This window comes from Gavialis gangeticus, unplaced genomic scaffold (genome assembly GCF_001723915.1).
Source record: "Gavialis gangeticus isolate Ggan-Ray unplaced genomic scaffold, GavGan_comp1, whole genome shotgun sequence".
NCBI lineage: Eukaryota > Metazoa > Chordata > Crocodylia > Gavialidae > Gavialis > Gavialis gangeticus.
This window is the reverse complement of record NW_017729025.1, coordinates 29,998,802-30,021,558: the sequence shown is the minus strand read 5'-3', so window position 1 is coordinate 30,021,558 and position 22,757 is coordinate 29,998,802. Positions and strand designations below refer to the sequence as shown.

Genomic DNA, 22,757 nt, shown 5'->3' with positions numbered 1-22,757 from the left:
TTTCCAAATTGGGCATGTCTACTTAAGAAGCTTACTGTGCAGTAGCCTAATAACAATGTGCAATAGCATGCCAGTCAAAAACCATGCTAATACACTACTGCACAGTGTTATTAGGCTACTGCACAGTAAGCATCACAAAAAATCATGCACCAGAGCTACTGTGCATTAACTATAATTACTACACATTTAGTTAGTACTTCATTAAACAAGTAGTAAACTAAATGTGCAGTAACTACTGCATATTAATAAGATGTAGAGGTGCTCATTGAGCCTCATTCTCCTTTTCAGATTCACACACACACATTTTCCCATGAATTTGGTAGGAAGACAGGGTGTATATCAACAGTTAAATGTTGGGGTGGCAGAATATCGGTGTTAATTCATACTCTTTGGGCCAAGTTCTACTCCCAGCTAATTCAGTAATGTTCCTCCATATTTACATAAGCAAAATTGAGTGACCTTTGAACAAAGCACTGAAGCAAACTTAAACCCATGTGACTGCTAGCATGCTTAAAATTAAGCATGTGCTGAAGTACTTTGCTGGACAGGGATCTGAGAGGAGAGTTCAGTTTAATGTCTTCAGAAAAAACCCCCAGAAACAATCTTCTTTATAATATTAAAGCTATTTGTTATGAAGCATCTTGCATATTTAAAGTATTGCTCCAGTTTGCACTACCTAAGGCTCAAATTCAAGAAGCCATTTAATCATATCCTTAACTTTAAGCATGTACTTAAGTCCCTTGGCCTTACTGGGATTTAAGCACATGCTTAACAGTAAGCAAATGCTTATGAATCCATCTTAAATAGGAAGCCTTTTCCAAATCAAGGCCAAACTGAATCAATAGGAGAATATCCTATAAGTCTTGTAAACCATATTGATCCTTCAGGCTTTCAGTCCCCCCAAATTTAAAATAAACAGGAAAGACAAGATTTGGAGATCAAGTCAAATGTCCAATTTATTTTTATAACTTGAAACTGGAACAAACGTTGTTTTGAACGAGCGTACAAATGAAATGGTAGACACATGCTGAACTCAACATTGTGACAATAAGGGAAAAAAGAGGCCAAAAATCTTGTACAGAGAATAAAAGGAACAATAAATATTTCACTAAGCCATATTGAAATGACCTCCAGCCATCTCAACATTTTATCCATAATAAAAAAAAAGTGCTCGTTTTTTAAACAGAGCACAAATACCAAGCAATAATAAATAGTTCCAAACTTGTAGTAAAAGACAAAACCTCCAAGTAAACAACAAAAAGCTCATACAATAAGTAATAGAAAAAGGTAATAAAAATATTTTGCCTTGCCGGTACAAATGCAAACAACTTAAATCAACGTTACTTTGCTTTGCAGTTCTAAAATACAAAGAGCACCATAAAAATGAGTTTGCCTGTGATAAACAAAACCTTGGACTGTCTTTTACTCAGGACTGGGATGAAATGCTGATTTTTGACCCTCTTCTGTAATAGCAGTATTCCCATTTCTTGGGTGAGATGATGGGCCCAGTCTTTCTGCCATAGAAGCCAGTTCGAGTTTTGACTTCAATGGCAGCCAGATTTGACACACTGGAATTTCAACTTAATATTTCTTTTAACTGGGAAAATAAATATGGCAGCATAATTGTATGTCTATGTTACATTGTGCTTATGGCCTAATAAGGTATGTTCTTCTGAGCAGAAAGAAGGGGGTTATTCCATCATCATTAGTCTGTAGTAACACAATCCTTGTGCTTTTTGGGCAACTTACTGTTAGTTTGTCAGTGATTTATATCATGTGACTAGACAATTGCTGGTGTTAACTGCTGGTTAATTAAAAACAATAGGGCTATTGGTCCTCCCAAGCAATTTGCTTTAAAATGAAAGGTGAACTCTATCTTTCAAGGAAGTGGTCTGAAAACGGAGGGTTAAATTGATCTTGATTACCCCTGTGTATACTCAGTGAATTCCATGAAATTTCTCTAGATTCACACAAATGTAAAAGCGACTAGAATTTTCACTAAGAAATAGAATATGCCTTTCAGGGACCTTAGTCCAATCTCAATTACACTGGAGTAAATCAGGAGGAAATCACTTGAACCCCTTCTGACTGATTTACACCAGAATACCTGAGCTCAAACCTTTGCCAAAAAATCTTAGGGTAGAGTCGAGCAAGGAGGTGTTTGCAAGCCAGCTGAACCAAATTCTCCTTTCATCTACGCACATGCCACCTGAATGGCTTTAGCAGTATTGCACAGACAAAAGTGAAGGAAAAATTTGGCATGGTGTTTCTTACCATCTTTTCCTGAAACCACGTTAACTGTTTTCTTCTGCTTCGCCACTTTAAAACATTCAACAGACTGTCATAATTGTCATAAAGAGGATGGCAGTTCTCTGTGTCCAGAGAAGTCAGGACAAGATGTCATGGTCTTAATTTGCAATACAGGAGATTTAGGCTGAATATGAGGACAAGATTTTTAACTCTGAGAGTGGTTAAATGCTGGAACAGATTATGTACAGAGGTCGTGGAATCTCCATCACTGGATGTTTTTCATAAAGGTTAGACGGATGTTTGTTGAGGACAAGATAGAGACGTGAGTCTGCCTTGCACAGAAGGCTAGACTAGATGACCTCTGGAGGTCCTTTCCAACCCAAATTTCCTACGATTTTGTGACTATCACTTCTGCTATTTGTCCTTCCCCTTCCAACCAAAAAGAGAGAGACGGCGAGAACTGAAAAGAGAAAAATCAAAAGGTACAGAATTTCATCCCAGTCTTCAAACATTCAGAAATTTATGGAATGTACAATTAAGAGTGAACAGCAGCAAAGCAGATAATAACATGGACTGGCAAGACCTGTACATGGAATAGGTCCTGTTCTGACAGGGAAAAGGAAGGCTGTGCCTGGACCAATTTTATTTCAATCCAATTAAAACTGTACCAACAGCAGATCACTTTACTTGTGTCAAAATGGATGCAACTGCTCATACTTTTTAAGAGAAAAATCACCTTACTCTAGAGGGCAGTGACTCAGGGAGGAAGTGAGTGGGAGGTGGTGATATGATATAAGATGCTCTAAACATCTTAACATTTGCAATGGGGGGAATCTCCTCTCATTCTCTCTCTCTTTCTCTCTTGAAGGGGAAATCTGTGGAATGTTATTTCTAACATTTTTAAAGAAACTGGATTTCATTTAACATAAATAGGCAATAACCAACCAGCCTGGTTCAACCATACCTGATAAAGCCTTGAGGCAAAGGGTCCAGGCAACATCAAAATTATTAGAGCCCTGTGGGAACAGCACTTTTTTGTAGGCTATTTCTGACAAAAAAAAAATATATACAACGAAAATTATTTGTGAACAAAAAAAAAAGAAAAACAAAAGAAAATTAAAAAGCACTTAATTCTTTTGTTTTGTTTCTTTTACTCAAAGGTCGTCTAACAACCCCTTTTCTTCCTGTACAATAAGGACTTCACATACAAATTTTTTTTTTATTTTTGCAATATTTTATCCTGCCAAATTAAAAAAATATATTATGGCAGCCTGTTTGTTTTGTTTTTATTTTTATTTCCAAATTCACTAACAAAAAGGTACATTAAATCCCTTTAAAAGGACAAGCGTACAGTTAAAAAATTACAAGCTTCAGTAAAAATACAGCAAGTGCCTACATCATATGAATCAACCAATATCAATATCCATTCCAGAAGGGGGGGGGAAAAAAAGAGAAAAATAGGTACAGGTCAGAAACGTGATTTTTTTTCTGCAAAGCAATAACAATATTAAGCACTTTTTTCTACATACTTTTTCTACATGGTGTAGCAATCACCTTTTAATCCCCAAATACAAGTTTCTATACATTTTTTGAAATAAAAATTCAACACCCAAGGCAGAAAAAAATTTACTAAAACTCAAGACTTTACAGTTACAGTGACAAGAACAAATTTATAGACCCACCATTTAAATTTTACTGCAACATTTTCAAGGAAAAAAGAAAAGTTTTTTTTTTTCTTTCTGGTTTTGTAAAATGCCCAGGCATTCTCCATTATTACAAATACTGGTCCACTTTTACAGTAATCAAGAAATTTTAATATATATAATATATACTAAAACCCCGTCACCAAAAGAAAACAATATACACATGGCCATTATGGCATTTTTAATAACCTATTAAGCAAACTTTGAAAAAAAAAAAAGATTGCTCAAACACACATACACACAATTTTTTTACCCTTGTATGTATTCAATACTGTAAACGTATTTTAAGACAGAGTGCACTAAATTTAACTTTAAAAAAAAATTAGCCGTTGTTCCTGAATTGTTTTTTCTCATTCAATGATAACAACTTGTAATTTGTGTCATTTGAGTTTTAATTCAGCAGTAAATCATTTCCATTCCGTTTCCTAAGCAGCGTTGTCCTGAAAAAAAAAAAAAGGCTGAGAATAATTCAGCTAATGGATGTCCGAAGTTGTGCTGGGTATACATCTTCATTTGATTGGGTCTTATGGCATTTTCATGTCCACTATCTTCAACCAGTAATTTTTAAGTAAATGTGGCTCTTTTTTTCTAAAGAATGTACTTTTCTTGTTTTTACTTTTTTTTTAAAGTCTTTTCATTTCACAAAAATGTTTTGCATTTGTCTCAAGAGACTCAAATAGGAAGATCAGTTTTCAAGGCACTCACGTCAAATTGAATGGCAGTAGAAAAACTGTCCAATAAATTATTTTTATTTTATTTTTCTTTATAGTGCCAGTATTGTGAATGCCATGCTTAGCAACACTGACACTTAATCTCAGCTGTTCCCTTACAGTTTAACCCACCTTTGGGCCAAGTAGAAGATTCTGAGGTAATTTCTTGTTGAGAAGCCATTTTCTCTTAAACACAAACATAAACTTTAAAGTGCGGGTCAACATAATTCAAATAGCTAACCTTAATTGTCCACTGTTTGTTATTATTAGTCCTAATAGGCTAAAACATAAAATAATTGGAAAAAAAGAGCAGGTACGGTTTTTTGTTTTTGTATTTTCTTCACTATAATATGTGGGGCGCCATCCTGTTCCTACCTGAATCAATGGGGAAATGCTCACTGACTTCACTGGGAACAGAATCAGGCCAATGCAGGAACCTGACTATATTTTTCTCTTCCTTACAATAATATTATTGTACATTATAGGAGATATTCCTAATACTTTATATTCACGATCCAAATACCTGACAGACTCTAGTTTCTTGGACTGAGAAAGTACCACTTCACTCCTGTGATCGTTGCCTTAACAACAGCAATTCTAGTAGCGATGGACTACTTGGCTAAGTAAGAGATATTTACAGATGTCCTGAACTCAATTAGACTTTTGAATGTGTGGTAAACAAAAAGGATGGCATTTATTTCATCCAAGGTTTGAAAAAAATATCACGATACCTTTAAAGTATTATTACAGCCTGTGGGGGTGGATCGTTCAGATATCTTAATTACTGATCCTAAAACAAGTGACAAAATGGTGGCTTATCCTTAACAACCAGAGGAAACTATCTCTTAATAATGCACAATTAATATAATAGGTTTTCTTATGTAGCTGCCTTCAGAAAATCCCTGCATCCATGTCTTTTAAGTTGACATAACTTTAATGGTGAAATCTACATAGAAAAGGCCTCTATCTTTAGCGACATCGTCAGTGCTACATATCAGATCCAATTCCAAAAGAAAGTGCTAATTTTAAAGATTGTTATTCGCTGTACAATTTTATTTTCCCTAATCTCCAAGGTTGTTTAAAAAGAAGAAGAAAGGAAAAAAAAAAGACAGAGCTCAGTTAAAACGTTGGCTTCTTCACAAGAAATTACACATGCTTAGCTTAAATTTCAACAAAGCAGCGGCCCAAAAATTATAATTTAAAAAGATATGTTTCTCTCCTACAATGCAAGTAATCTCAGGCTACTACAGGGTAAAATTAAAAAGGGATACCCAACAAAATTTTAAAAGAAATTTAAACAGAAAGAATAAAAAAAAGTACCTGCACATGCCAAAAAATTACAAAAACCCAATAAATACAGAAATTATTGCACAGTTAAAAGGCTCCACAATTTTTACTGCCTTAATCAACCCTCGGGTTTAATAGAACTTTGTAGACACAGGTTATATTTAAGTGCCAAGGTCTGGCACCTACCTTAGTTATGCTAAGTTATGTTTATGGAGGCAAGTTAGGTCAGCTTTTCTCAGTTGGCAAATAGTTAAACTGTACAAATTAAATGTTACCTAGACCCCTGATTTAACCTAATGGGGGCCTTAGCTTCTTTCTGCCTGCTCAATTTTGACGTCATTTGTCAGCAAATGTTCTCCGTGCCACTTTTTCATGTGTTTCTCCAGGGTGCTGTAAACACTGAAGGGCATCTGGCAAATGTCGCAGCGGTAGACCTCTTTCCCTATCTGGCCATGCGTTTTCATATGGCGCGTCAGCTTACTGCTCTGGGCACATGCATAGTTGCAGAGCTCGCATTTGTAAGGCCGCTCTCCAGTGTGGCTCCGACGATGCACTGTTAAATTGCTGCAGTTCTTAAAGACCTTGCCACAGTACTCACATGTATCACTCCGCCGCCCTTCCTTTGAACTGGGTCGACCGGGACCGGGTCCGCTGATGTGGGGAGTGCTGCCTCCGCTTGCTGTCCCACTGCGCCCTGAGAGACCCCCATCCAGCATGTCCCCTGGCGGCGTGGAGAAACGCAGGCTTCCGTTCTCTGAAGAGTGTTCAGAAGAAGTTGCAAAGGGGGATTGTCGGGAGTCTGTGAATCCTAGAAACGGATCCTTCATGAAGTGCCTTGATGCTGCATACCCTACCAGCCACTGGGAGTAAACATTTTCAGAAGGTATTATCGTTGCTGGTGGTAAGTCCAAATCTTTCTCTACCTTTATTCTTTTAGACGAATTGTTTAAACTGGGGCTTGTAATAGGTGTTGGCTTGCGAGGGAACAAGCCTGGGAAGGGCTCGCCTGGGCCAAAGTTTCTTCCATTGACTGTCCCTTCCTCAGTGCGGTCAAGTTCTCCTGCCACTGAGTCTTCATCACCTGTATCTCTCTGACAGAGGTCTCGGGGACACAGATCTCGCTGGTCAGAAGACCTTTTCATGAAGCTACTACCCCTTTTCTGCTTTTCAGCTAGCATGTCATTGTATTGCTGGATGGCACCGAGACTTACATTCTCTATAACTTTTCCAAGGACAAGGGTTTTTTCATCTGGTAGCGACTTGGAACCATTCTCTCGGTTACGACTCAGTTCTGAGTCCATGCTGAAACTTGACTCTGGCCTGCTCTCATTTTCAAGCTCCTCTTCCTCCTCCTCTTCCTCCTCTTCCTCTTCATTGTCATGGCCCAGGGAGGGATCGCTCTCATTCCTGAAATCTGTTTCACTGGATTTTAGCCCCTCTCCAGTGAGCTCACTTGTGCCTGGCTCAGGAGAACTCGTGGTGGACAGTCCATCATCTGACCTGCCTGTCATGGAACCAGCTTTGTGCATATGTGTCTTCATATGACGTTTTAGCTTGCTGGCTTGGGAGCAAGCATGGTCACAGAGTTGACATTTGTAGGGCTTCTCTCCTGTATGACTACGTCGGTGTACAATAAGATTACTCTGGAACTTGAATGTTTTTCCACAGAATTCACAGGACTTACTCTTAGCCTGAGGTTGGGGAGGCGTAGTGCTGCTCGGGGGCATTGGTGGTAATGGTGGGGTACTCAAAAAAGGTGATTTAGGGCTTGGCTGGAAAGGATTCAACAAGCGATGCATAGGGTTGGTGCGATTTGGTGAGACTGGAGGAGGAGTGGAATTATTTCCTGCCAGTTCTCGAAGCCTTCTGGAGAAATCCATCGCTGGGGATTCAATTGCCATGGGGTTTAAACGCATAACTCTGTCAAAGGCACTGGGATGCTGGGCGACTAACCCCATTTCTTCGGCACTAAGGCGATGTGGATCCAGATGATGACGAGGCGGTGGGCTGAACAGTGGCGGTGTGTTAGGGAGCCGACCCTCACCAAAGCCAGGATGATCACGCAGGATGGGTCCTGTCATCCTTAAAAGATTAAAAGGGTTGTTGTCTCCAAGGAAATTCATCAGCGGGGACTGTGCAACAGTCTCTGGTCCCAGAGGAGGAGGGATGGTGATGCGTGGAGTAAGGGAACTGTTTGAAGGGCTTGTTTCCAGGTAGATGCGGAATCCATGTGTGTTCTGGGCATGCTGAAGCAAGAACCAAGCGCTATTAAAAGGCTGCTTGCATGTTGTGCAAATATAGCTTGAAGGCTCATCTTTACCTATAAGAGAAAAAAAAGAGAGAACACTCAAAAAACAATACAGTGGAGAATGTTTAAATACCATTAGCATGCGCTTTATTTTGTTAATAGATTTACTCCTTGGCATTTCAGAAAGGGGGGCTTAATTGCAACCTACTGACTAATACAAAATTGACTGAATACTACAGCACATTTCTTCAACCTGCTTATTCATTTAACATGTATGATAAACATTACATGTGCACACGTATTTTCTCTATGTATACCTTTATATACTCTGATCATCATATGAAATATTTCGCGGCATATCAGGATCATGCTCCTTTCATATATTTGTTTCTAGGTATTTGTTTCAAACGATTGAAAGCTATGTGTAAAATCAAAGTAAAATGTTATGTAGTAGGTAAATCTCTTTTCTAGTACCTGAATAAGCTTCGGTATCATTTCACTCTTTAATTTTATATTTTTATATACTTCATGCAGCAGTCTCCCCAGATCTTTGCCGTATTTAATTCATTCATGCTTCAGTCATGCTGTCCCTTACATTTTTCAAACAGTACGTGGGTATTTAGCTGCACAAGTCCCATTAAAGTCAACAGGAGCTTGGAAAACATACCCCTGAATAAACCATTTTTACTTTCCCTTTGCCAAAACACCAAGAAGCCACTCAAATGAAATATCCGGTAATCAAAGCCAACAGCACAGTTGCAATTAACAGTAACAAATGCCGGGCAGTGCTTGAACTCAGTCCCAAGAATCTCTGAGCCTGAGCCTGCCCTCCAAAGCAGAAGTGGTAACCAAAGCCAAAAACATGGTTTTGTATTTGCATTTGTAGCCTATTTGAACAACTGTAGAAAGGTAGAAAGCATTCCTTTAACCTTGATTCAGCTTTACAGAAAAGACAAGTGTGGACAAGTCTGTACTACAGTCATAATTTTGCTAGCTAAAGAATTCCAACCCTGTACACAATATACGTTATTTCTTAGCTTCATTTTTTTTTCTTGTTAGTGGCTCTGTGCAAATCTATCCTTGATAAATTCATAAACACATTTCAGAACCAGGACCCTACCTCCTTTCTGGGCCGTATGTGTATAATGGACTGAATAAAAACCCAAATCCCTGCTCTGCTGGGTTGCAGATCTAAAGCTGAACAACCTACCTCTAGTTGTTGGTACTGAGGTTTGCCGAAGCCTGTTGCTCAAGCATTATACTTGGAAACAAAGAGTTTATACATAAATAAACTGTACTATCAAAACTGTGTTTTTAAGGCTAAACAGCTCACAGGAACCAAGAAACCTGAAGTTAAAACAGCACAAAAAGAGTGCTGACTACAGATTTAATTCCACTTTTCTAGTTGCTTATAGAAATTGCTTACAGCATGTGATGCAGTGAGCTTCAGCCCATGCAAGCTTGTGCTATATACAGATATAGATATAGATATATATAAAATATACTTTGGTTAGTCTGCAAAGTACAAATGTACCCTGCTTCTGCCTGACTTCAGATTAACATAGCTGTCTACAGAAGTAGCTGCCACTGAAGAAACTTTAGACAGAAGGAAGATGGGAAATGATTAGACAGACAAATAGATGGGCAATATGGTGATGAGGCTCTCTAACTATCTACCTACCTACCATCATCACCATCATTTGTATATTTATAATGTTGTGTGCAGAAGCCCTCCCACTGATTTAACTGATCTAAGTAGACGTTGCAGAGTATCAGGCCCCTGACCAAAAGCAAAGCCTGAATGCAATGCAGTAGGCTCTTTTTGTTTGACCGACTTATTTTTATTGCATAGACATGTATTTTGTGTTGTGAAGGGAGGCAACTAACTAGTATGCTCAACTTCTGTGATTAATCTCTAACTACAGGTATGGCAAAAAAAATGAGAAGCCATATTTTCATTGTAATGTCTATCCACTAATGACATTAAGGGACATACACACATACTGAATGGAGGAGGTACTGTATCCCTTAAAATCTACTTAGCACTGAGGCAGTTATTGGGGGTTTTTATTTCAGCTCTGAAACAGAAGCAATAGTAAATGCTCTCATTATTACGTCAAATATTTAAATTTCTGTTTCTTATAGAAATATGATGAAAATGTCTAGACCCTTAATTTTGCTTGCACAGTAACAAGTGCAGTATAAAAAGTGACAGAAATCACTGAAGCAGACTAAAGTATATAACATATTCTGTCAAAAGCTTTTTTTAACAATATGTTTTACCTCAGCTCACCCTAGAATAGACTTTAATAAAGCCCCTTCTGAAGTGTGATCTAATAGCAAATGAAGTGCAGCATCTTACAAGGTCATCTATCTTTAAATTTGAGAGCGCTTTGCACCCTTCACCTTCATTTTATCCACTCTAATTAATCGATTTATTACCCATAGCTGTTTGATTTCTTCATTTTTAATCACAGCATGTCTTTTGCTATTTTCCCATTTTTTGCCCAAATGTTTGCAGGGGTAGTCCCAGAAACCTGTTCACCTAGGTCAAAGCTTGACCAAAAAAACCAGCTGTGGTTTAAAAAAAGGTTTACTTCAGAGAAGGCACATACATATGAAAAAGAATCCCTGAGCCGGCTAAGGATGAAGGCCAATCTAAAACTGAAATGGCTGATTAAAAAAATTAGCCTCAAAATGGCAGCTGGCTAGATGCTTGCTACTACATGTTCTATGAAAATCAGATGTTTTGTTTTATTCTCCAAAACTTCCCATCCACAATCTTCAAATGAGGAAAGTAAACCCCTTTCCCTTTTAGCTTTTTTTAAAGTAAAGAAAGTAAAACTCACCCCCGTTTAGTTTTCTTTTTTAAAAGCAAATTAGTATTTATTACTGACACAAAATTTACGAGCTATCACTCATAACAGGAACAGTATTCCCTCTCTTTTTGTTTTATTTAGCTTTTATGCCCCTAAAGTCTCCTGTTCAAGAGACCCTACACAATGGCAAAATTGACTGCAGGCTACTTGGCTACCAAGGCTCTGACAGCTTCATTTTTTCTTTTTTTTTTTTTTTTGCTTTCATAACCCTCAAAGACTCTCCCTAGACTCTCCTTTAAAAAAATAAAAAATAAAATAAAATGTTCATTTCCATATTATCACTTCATGGTTATCTTGCCTAGAAGTTGCCCTGAGCAGTGTAGATGCTCACTTTTAAGAACAGAACAATGTCAAAAAGTCTTTGAAGATCCACTCTGAACATTTTTATATTCTAAAACTTGCTAAATATTTTAAACTTGCCCAGAAACAGTCATGTATTGCTCAAAAATGATCCTTATATTTAATAATGCAGTGCACCTGTGCTATAAAACTCTTTGTTATAAGGCCACTTTTGATATATAGCTACCATAATCCTTTGCCAGCCACGCAGAAGTCTAACTAACCACTTTATAACAACTAGCTACAGTGGCTATGCCATGTATTCGTTACATAAGCACGTGCTTAACTTTGAGCATGTGAATAATCCCCCCTGAAGCTGGTGAAATTTAATCATGCACTGAAGTGCATTATTGAACAGTGATGGGATTATTCATGTGCTTAAAGGTAAGCACATGCTGAGTCTTTGCTGAATAGGTTTCAAGTAAAGGATTTTTAAACTAGTTTGTATGAACCCTGGCAGGTTTAAAGAGGCAAAATGCTTGACTTCAATGGCTTCTTGAGGTTGGCGGTTTTATTGGCGGGTATTTATTTGTGTGTTCATTTAAAAGGTGAAACAAAAGTCCAAAATATTGGACTAGTACCTGTAAAATTTAGACTAAATAACAGACCTGGGACAGGTGTGCACAGGATAGATAGATAGATAGATAGATAGATAGATAGATAGATAGATAGATTCATGGATGAATGGATTTTTAAAGCCAAAAGAAACCATCATCACTATCCAGTCTGGCCCATGTACCACACAGGCTATAGATCTCACCCAGTAATTTTTACATCTAGTCCAAAAGCCTGTGCTTGAACTCACTTGCATCTTTTAGATATATACCCAATCTTCATTTAGAGACTCTTAGTGACAGAGAACCCACCTTGCCCCTTGTAGTCTGTTCCAATGGTTGATTATCCACGTTATTAAAAAATTGTGTCCTATTTCCAGTGTGAACTTTGCTGAGTTCAACTTCCAGCCACTGAATCTTGTTATGTCTCTGTCTGCTAAATTAAAGAGCTCCCTGGTATCAGATATCCTTTCCCTCCATAGGTAATTATAAACTGTGAATTTAGTGAACACTTCTGTCTTTTCTGCATATTGTAACAAAAGGTGGTCTTTTCCAGAAATATTAACATTTGCTCCCACTACTGCTATTTGACTGATTATGTTTCATTCTAAATGTCAAAACAATAATAAGCTTTTTTTCTGTTTTAGTAGCTGGTACAAAACACAGCTAAATTCAGCCCTCCCTTTGTCCTATACTGGGGACAAAGCAAGAACAGGTAGGTAAATTCCACCAGCTTCTGCCCAGTACCCAGCTCAAATCAAAAGTAACTTGGCTTTGTGGCTATTCCTGGCTATTCCACTACATGTCCATAATCATGGATCCCCTGACCTGACTCCTAAAGGCTTGTTTATAGCAATTCTGTGAGTCTGAACCCCTCCCAACTGCAGTGAACCCACACCCTTTCTATACAGACCCACCCTTTGCATCGGGGACAAATTTCCCCCTAAATATCTTAGGTTAGTATATGAAATAAAACAGCAATTACAATGTAATGAGAACTGTACAAAATTCCCTATTATCTGTTTGGGAAGTGGTATAGTGATATTCTATGCCTTATGGATCCTCTGCTCAGCATGCCTGAATAATTCCATTAACTGTAACAGAGAATAAGCTCCCTGCTTTTAATCACCCACCCATAACCCCCCCATAGGACTGAAGTGTATACTCAGTTAGGGCCACATAACTTCTGCTATTCTTTACCTCTAGCAATACATTCCAGCTAATGTTTCTGGTTCACTTTACAGAATTACAACAGCCAGAATAAAAATGTAAGGAATTTTGCAGCATTAGAAGTTCAGGAAAAATAGAAACTTGCAAGCTTTAAAGAAAGGACATCTTTTATTGTAACACCCAAGAGCAGACATGTATCAGATTTCCACAATTTTTCCACCAAAGTTACTCCTCCCTCCCACCACCAGTTTTTTTTAATGAGCATTTAAATAATTACTCCTTCTTATTATGTTGGTTACTCTAATAATACCAATAAAGGTACCGTAGATGCTCAATAAAAAACACAACTTTAATTGAATTATTATTAAATTAAAATGCCATAATTGAGAGCACTAGTTTAACAAGTCTCCTCATAAGACCAGCTGACATTAAAGAGAAGAGCATTAAATACAAGAAAGATTTAGTGTTTCACAGTGAACAAGATCTATGGGTGTACAGCATTTGACAGGTCATCTAGACCAGGGCCAAATCCTTCTCATGGGTCTGAAGTGTGAATCTCTATTGATTAACCGCGTGGCATTCAAAAGAAATATGCAAGATGGGTTGGTCCATTTTGCCCTTATTACCTTTCTACCAGAATGGTTTCAAAACCTGTGATATCAATTAAAAAGAAACAAAAATATTATCTATTTGCTTTTATGGTCCATCACTATAGTGCTTAAGAAACTCACATGCATTATTGATTTTCTCCTCTCTATATCAGAGTAAAGTGGGGAAGCAGAGGTATCCGTGTTTCAGAGATGGGGAACTGAGGCACAAAGAAACTGAGCTTTGTGCTCATCATTAGATGGGTGGCAATTAATAGAGCTTAACCTTGATCAATGCCAGCCTTGTTCTGAATGGATATAGTTATTAACAAATAATGCCATCTTCATACCTACACATATGTATCTGTTGAAAAATGGACTGAAACACCCAACTCATTTCATATATGCCACAAAGCAGCCACCAACTGGAAACAAAAGTTGTTTTTTATGATCTGGTTGTTTGGCAAAGACTACTTCTTTGAACCATCCAGTTTTCCACTCACTCAGATAACTATCCTCTTCCTCTGTTCCTTCTCTTATCCAACCCACTTGCTTTGCTGAAGTCCATCCTGGACTGCATCAGGTTTAACATTCTTCTGGACCAGCAAGCCCAGATCTTGTGAGCACTTGAAGTAGGAGGTGGAGTATATGTACGATAGAAAAGCCTCAACATTTGTGGGGCTTGAATATATCACCCCTCTATATGGTGAAAAGTACCTATTAGTGCCCTCACTCCATGACAGGTAGGGATTCAAACACATTGAGGTGCCTGCTGAAGGCCAGAGAAAAGGAATGAGGGAAGGATTCTGAGAGCAAAATTCTGGGAAAGAAAGGGAAGAATGAGGCATGGGAATTGAAAGGATCAAATAGATTTTGAGAAGAGGAAGGGGACATAATAGGGGTGGATGGAAAAAGAGAGGAGTGAGTAGAAATAGGCTGCAAATTTATCTCTCTCCTTTGCTTTCATAATTGCTTCCCTCAACCTACATTCCTCATCTGCCCTCTCATCCTCTTCTTCCCAGCCCTCTCCTCTCACCTCAATATCCCCTGTCCCTTCACCTACCTTCCTATTTTGCTTATTCCCCGCTAAATAAATCAAACCAAGAACATGACCATGGAACCGGCATGCTACCATCATGTTGTTCACTCTGGTGGTTAGGTACACCTCCCTTATTCTGTGCCTGTCTTGCTTGAAAAGCTGTAAATTCCTCAGGGTAGAGACCATCCACTACTCCTTGCACAGTGCCTGGCACAATAGGGCCCCATTCTTCGCAGATCCTTAGACATTACTGTAATAACCAGGATCGTTATTAATAATCAGTATTCTAATATGATTGGAAAAGATTCTGGTATTTTTTAAGAAACTTTGTGCATGGAAAACTTTCAAATCTGTCTAAGGATTCAACCAATAAGGACAACATGGCCTTTAATTAACCATAAAAATACACGCAAGATAATCTGCTTCTATCAAGTGGGAACGTTTATAAGAGCCTAAGCTGATTCCATGACTCCTTGTTTTAATTGTACTCTAATCAAATTTCAAATTTGTGCCCAAACCCAGTGCATATTCCAGCTTAATTTAGACCATCTCATTATGGCAGAAGGATTCTTTGAAGCATTTCAAAGTGACCAGTGATTTGGGGCTCCTCAAATTTTGGGCACCCAGGTTGTGGCAACTTAAAGGAGCTTGTGGTGTTCAGCACCTATAAGTCTAAGTAACATTCTTAACTTTTTAACATCATGAAAGAAATTAAAAATGCATGGAAAAAAGGGCAACTCGCCATACCAGCTTCTGAACCAGAAGCACTATATACAATAGAAGATGAAAGCATGTTTGTCAACTCTAAACACATTTTTCTAATTGGTGTTAAACTCCAAAATACAAAGCAATTTATAAAAAAGAGAAAGGAAGAGGTGTGAAAGCTAAGGAGGGAACAGGAAAATCAATATTAAAAGATCAATAGTGAATGAGTTAACTTTTAAATTAGCCCTTTGTGATACAACAGTTTCAAATAACTCCACGTTTAGCATCTCAGTTCTATGAACCTTATGTGCCAGTTAACAGAAGGTGTACGGATGCTTCAGAAATATGGCCTATAAAATAGGCAAAAATCATCAGTAAAAATGGGGACTTAATAGTGGATGGAAAAAATGTACCCATTAGTAAGATGAAAAAGCCATAGGACTACCTATGGTTGGTGGGTTTATATATAGTATCCCATTTATAGCATTCATTGAAAACCACTGTACTTTTCAAGGACATTTTTAGGCCTTTTCTTTGCATAAGGCATTCAAATGCATTTGAAATAATGTCAGTCTTTTCTACAACATATGGAATATGCCAGCAGCTTCCCTTTAAATCTGTTTCCTATACACTAGATTTGTTTGAAAACTGGCAAGTGCTTTTTTTCCAGAAGACTTTTCTGAGGTGCTGTTTTCTGATCTTACAGACAGGAACCGTGAGGCCAGTAATCTGAACAGGAACTTTAAGGGGGAGACATAAAGGAAATTGTCCATGTCATTTAATGGAAAAATAAAGAGTAAATTAGAGAACAATAAAAAAAGCCAAAGGGTAAAAACAAATTTTACGTTATTTTTTTTTCCTTGGCTACTTCTGCCTGTTTTATTGCATCTATTTCTTGAGGGTATTAGGTGTCTATTCATAGCTAGTAAATGAAATAGCATTTTTGTTTTAATTCATTACTTCTTTAACGAATGCTAACTCCCGTCTCTGCTTCTTTAAATCCACAAAATCTCCACGTTCAAGCCTAAGAAGTATTATAAAGGCTGTAAATCTTGTTTTAATGGAATGTACATTTAGCTATGAGGAGATAATTGACGTTATGGAGGGCCTAGATGCTGAATTATATAGGTTATCTAATACAAAGGGGACTCATTACTGAAGCACTACAAACAAGTAGTAATATATGTATATTGTTCTGAGTGGCGTTATAGCAAAAGTGTTCAGGTCTGCAGGGATTTATAAAACACAAGAAAACAGCAGACATGCACTTGTAAATTTGTCTCATTTGTCTCTGAAGTTAAAGGTTATTCCCTTGATCTGAATTTGTAATAAAAACATGCTAGACTAAGGTTTGTAGAGAATGTTTGAATATGTAAATTGTGTATAATGATAGGCAATTATAGGGTAAAAACTGGACCTTATGAATGTTACAGAATTGCATGGAGCATCAAAGTATTTTCCTTCAGATGAAATATTTATCTTTTATGCATGTTATAAGCACTTTTTCAAAGGTATTCAGCAACCTATTTGAGTGGAGAGTTGACAAAAATCAAACCATTACAACAGAGTAAGACTGTGGGCTTAAGTACAGGAGAAGCTGTGGCTTTTACAAAATATACATAATAAATCTCTTGAACTAATGGTTCCGGAGATGGATCTTCAAGGACAAGTTTCACTGATTTTTCACTCCCTTAGATGAAAGCTGGTCAGATATTTCTAGATTTTTTTAAGAGGATATATACGTACGTGGGGAGGATGGGGGAGGCTGGGAAATAACTAGGTGAGAATTTGAATTTCCTTGGACTGACTCCTCATTTCCTCAGAATGACTGCTGTATTTTTAAATTTATCCACAAAAAAAAGGATACTGCAACAAGATAAGAAAAAGTAAAGCCAGGAGATGATATTGTAGTTTATGCTGCTGAAGATAACGTTTTCTCCTTCTCTGAGCACGACAGTCTGTTCAGGTTAACCAACTGCAGTGTTAGAATAACTCCAGCCGACTTGTCACAGAGTACAAAAGTCATCAGCAACTGAATGTTCTTTTCTGCACCGCAATTAAGACGAATCAATACGACGTGCCACAAATGGTATTTTACTCTCAATAAGAACTCGGGCTGAGTTTATTCAGAATATTTTAGCGCTTCCCCAGGGGATTTTGGTCCGACGCAGATGGCAAATAAAGTACTCAGCCTAGGGCTAGAGCACATTATGCTAATTCTAATGTCAGATGTACTTTAATATACAGCTCTATTTAATCACCCCATTATTTCACATTTCCATATGAAAAACCTGCGGCACTTCTGCAGAGCTTTCACTCTGCGACAATGCCAGCTTCCTTCAACTAGCTCACTGCAAAACAGAAAAGAAGACTGGTCATTCTCGCTAGTCAAAATGTTACAGTTTCAAAGTTTCAGTATTCCTGAATTTAAAGTGGATCTTCCAGTGTAATTAGCAAATCACTCTAGTAGGATGCTGATATGTACAAAATGCTAAAAAGGTGCTATTTAAAAAAAAAAACCCTCTATCTACCCCCACCCACATGCATGCACGCACACACACAAACACGCTCACCATACTTTTTTGCAAAAGAATAATGATAATACTGTCATAGTACAATTCATACAATATTCACAACACTGTCACCAACAAAAACACTAACGTTCTCAGCTGCACATCCTCTGTTACTTAAAAGATTGACATGGCTAGCACAGCGGCCAACCTTACAGATATCAATATTTTTTGCCTATATTAGATTGCCCTTATTGGGATCAGAAGCCACACACCTTCAGCACAGCTCCTTGGCCTAATTCTCCTGTAAAATACTCCAATGACTTAAATGGAGGTATACCTGGGTTCCTAAGAATCTGGTTTTGAAGCTGAAGCAGGTAACTGAAGTCTTTGGATTTACACTGGACAGGATTAGTGCAAACCTTTCTTAAAAGGGTAATTTTTTTCCAGGTAAAATAGGAATTAGTTCTGTAGGTGGAGAAAATGGGACATACAATCCCAGTATCCATCACTCTACTGGAGTACACCAATGCCCATTCTTCCACACTCAGGTTTTGCCTCCACTGGGACCCTCTCCATGAATGACACACAATTCCACTATGGTTACAAGTGAAATGAGTTTTCTGGTCTCAGCTGTCAACCTCCATCTCTCAGTTTGGCATAACTGGGGCTGTATACATAAGAGAAACCCAGTACTGGGAAGATCAGGGCCCGCTGCATCAGGACTGAACTGTACTGACCATCTGCTGGAGAATGCACAATGCTTGCCTCCGTCAGCTTCCTATTGTTGTATTAAACATGTTTTTTTTTCTTTGGTCTTACAACCACCCAATCTGCATGCCTTGAAAATTGTTCAGTAATGCATGCAAAAGCCAGCACCTGAGGCCAGACCTCACCTGGTTTCACTGTTATGAGTCAACATTTAAAGATGCAGAACACTATAGCTGTGACTTGATATGGCATATGTCACACAAATTAAATGTTCTAATTTGAACGGAGTGGGTTGTATATTCAAGGGTGAAACGATTACTTTTACAAAGCATTTGTATACCTTTATTTTGCTCACTGTAAACAGGGCTGTGCACATAGCAATACCCCTGCAGGAAGGAGTGTCAAAAATTGAGGCATTGGATGAGTACCTCTGTAACCTTCCCCATTATTCTTTCAAATGCAGATTTTGAGCCTGTGGGTTCTGATTCTGTAGTCTAAACTATGCCCATTCACTCCCAAAGAAGTTTTGCCTGTGTAAGGAGCATGGGATCAAGCTGTCTGATTGAGAAGGTTTATTTTATGAGTTTGGATAAGCTGACGTTTGTTACAAATACAAAGTATTGCACTGAATTTATTGAGTTAAATACAGAGATAAAAAAAATGCAGTGGTCTGATCTCAGGATATCAAAGCCAATGAGAGACTTTCCATTTACCTCTGAAGATTTTGGATCAGGATGTTGTTTCACATTGGGGATTTTTTTGTACCAAGGCCATTGATTTAAATGAAAGGATTTGACCCACTTTATAGGGTCAGAGTATAGGATCCTATTCATCCCCGTTATAAACTGTAGTTATATTAAGGTTTAATTTGGGCCATCTCTGGGAAGTCCTTTTTCTGTCTTCAGTAAACACACAAAGAGAGCTGCAGGGAATGCAATAGCTGAAATTAGTCCTTAACAATTTTGCTCTTTTCTTAATACAATATCAGGTTGTTTTATAGAAAGGGGTGGGGAGAGACACTTTGCAGATCTATCTTATTTCTCTCTCCCAGTCTAGTTTACTGACTGTATTCTTAAGCTCTATTATTAAGGCTTCTTTGTAGGAACTGTAGCTGAGACTAGCAGAACAGTTTTAAAAAAAAAGAACACATACATTATTTATTTTTGGCAATAAACAAACTTGTGGAATCCCAGTCAATTTTCATCATTATGGAAATTTTTTGAATGCCAGAATGCCTAGAGTCACGTCTTATAGTTAAGTGAATCCTACAGGACTCTGAGTCCTGTAAGGGAAAATCCCAAAGTGAGTGAAAAAAGAAAAAGAATGAGCAGAAATATTAAAAGTGTAATTATTAAGGGAAAAATACTATCACAATGCTACAAACTACACAAAAGGCTTAGCTACAGAGGCAAGGATCTCAGGGCTGCTCTAGATTAAGCAGTTAAGATGTGATCTATGCGAGTGCAGCTGCAGAAGATTAATACACAAATATATTTCCTGAAGTGCAAAGATAAAAATACAATTTCTGCTCCTTAAATACAGTGTTTTATGCAACTATAAGACTGCAGAAAATAATGCCAACATGAGCTAAAAAAAAGCCCCTGCAAATTTCATATTTTATTTCTATACAATCCAGATTGATCACCTACGAGAAGCATAATTAAGGAATGCTAAGCATCCCAATCCCTTTGAGAATGCGCTGCCTAAAAATATTTTTAGAACAATCACTGTAGTAATTCTTCTTAGTTGTAGAAACACTCCAAATCAGAAAGTCAATTTTTCCTCTATTTGCAGAAGTGTGCTGGTTTTCACTGGAAAGGCGCCTGTGTTTTGTTTGGCTGCTGTTCATATACTGCCTTGGCAGGAATTCCTTGGATAGCTTACAGTGAATATTGCTCTTGCATACAGTAGCACTCCCATTTTAACCATCCCAGCCACACGTTTTCTAATAACACACGGAGAGCTGCAAAATCCCTGTCAGTGCAGCTCTTTAAAGCAGCAACAGGGAGGGGGCTGTTCTACCCCTTCAAAACTGTGAGCTGCAAACGGAGGATGGTCCTTTTACTAATAACCAATGCGAAATATGTTTGCACAGCAGCTTTCCAAGGGAAAAAAGAGGGTGGGAGAGAGAGAAGTCAGTCAGTAGGCCTGATTCTGCTGATTCACTTAAGTCAACAGAACTGAATGAGCTCAGCTTTTCACAGGATCAGGTCCTAAGAACAACGGATTTTTTATTTTTGTTTCTTTCTGGTTCCGAATGCTGAGATGAGATAATGGTACCTGGTCTTCCCTAACCTGTTACTGAGCTGAATCCTCATTCTGCCTTCCTTGCACATCCAGATTTTCCACAACGTCATTGGGAGATCCGAGCGCATCTGAGAGAACTCAGCTGCTGAAATCGAACAGGCACGCAACATAAAAGTTGGAGGAATTTGTATTGCTGAAATATTAGCAAGACACTTGAGCATAGCATTTTTACCTTAGATGGAGATAAGGACATAAACAAAATACTTATTCATGATGTGCTTTGCAAATAGCACTGACTTGATATTGGACAGCTGCAGCCCAGCACCCCCCTGACATTCTCACTTGCTGTCTCTGACACCCTGCTTTTGGAGATTAACAGCACTTTGCATCAGCCTGCACTCTTTTTTGGTTAGGTTTGTTAGTTGATGAATTTGGGCAAGGGAAGTTATCATTAGACAACAAAATTCCAGGTACAAATTTGTGTGACATCTAGGCACTAATGTTATTTCTGCCTTTAAAAACTCCCTCAGCATCAGCACTGTCTCCACTTCACACCTCTCTACCCCTTTCTCTATCCCCCTCTCTCTCTCTCACTCTTTCTCTCCATTGTTTACAAAGGTTTCATTATGTTTTCAACTAATCAGAAAGGCCTGCTAATACACAATTAACATGTGATTATAAAAAAAATAAAATAGCTTCCAGAAGAAGGAAAAGTAATTAAGTAAAGAATGCTTTTCAATAAGTGCTTGCTTTAACCCATTGTCAGAACACAGTCTAGGTTAGTCCACAATGGATGGAACAGATGCCAAGGGCAAAATGTTAAAAGCAAATAAAAAAGGACATTATTTTCTTTGGGAATAATAACCATCAACTCCACAAAAATGAACATCAGATTGCAGTTGTTTTTATCTGACCTCCTCCTCTTTCCTCCACTTTTCTAAAGTGTCTTTTTTGTTCCACTAAATTAAATAAAAATAAAGGAATTATTTAGCATACCTTGACTTCCAAGGTGACAGAAAACTAAATAATCGTCATTGCCATCAAAAGGGCTTAATACACTAGGTTTTTAAAATACATGAGAATTAAAAGATTTAAGCTTAATCCCTGCCCATTCTTTCACAAGCCAAACTCTCAAAAAAGTCAATGAGTATTTTGTTGCATGAGGACAGGGGGACTGGACCCTCAGTACCTTGTGCTGCATTATAGCAACATCTGCAGTAGTGATGCAGTTAAAATGTCTACAATACAATATTTCTGTTGCTAACCTTGCTTTGCATCTGTCTTCAACGTCCTTAGCTCAAGACATTCCACACAGGTTGACGGCCCCGAGCTACTTTAAAAATATATATATTGAAAAAAATATCTAAATAGGTTCAGCCATTTTTGATCTAGGAATTGTCAAAACATATCTAAATGTGTCCTGTGTTCTTGATGCTTTTTGCCAACCTCCACAGCAAAAATTGTTCCCTTTGGGAAAATATAAATTCCTCTAGATGTTTGTCCTTGAAGTAGAGTATCTGGGGTACTTTTCATTTCTTCTTTTTCCATCTCAATGGATTTTTAAATACATGAGAAACTTATTGGTGTCTTTTGAAGCTCAGGTTCTGTGTGCCATCGAGTGTCTCCTGCCTTGTACTAACCACTCCTCAGCTCCCAGTGAAATCAAGGGAAACTTGAAGAGCATTCAGTACTTCATAGGATCAGGCCCCTTCTTAAGTCACAATTGAATATGTAAAATAGCAACCTCTGTTCCTTAATTTTTTTGGGTGAATTTATATTCCAAACTATATGTCACATCCAGAGTATTTTTACTACCCA

At 37.9% G+C, this 22,757-nt stretch overlaps 1 protein-coding gene across 1 annotated transcript in view; it reads right to left on the bottom strand.

The window, feature by feature from the left end:
• Positions 1-930: 930 nt before the first annotated feature.
• BCL11B (B-cell CLL/lymphoma 11B) overlaps positions 931-22,757 on the bottom strand; it is a 101,453-nt gene continuing 79,626 nt past the window's right edge. Inside the window, exon 4 of the mRNA XM_019518593.1 lies at positions 931-8,270. Within this exon, the coding sequence (XP_019374138.1) occupies positions 6,256-8,270 (2,015 nt within the window). The 3' untranslated portion in view covers positions 931-6,255. The remainder of the gene's footprint in view (positions 8,271-22,757) is intronic.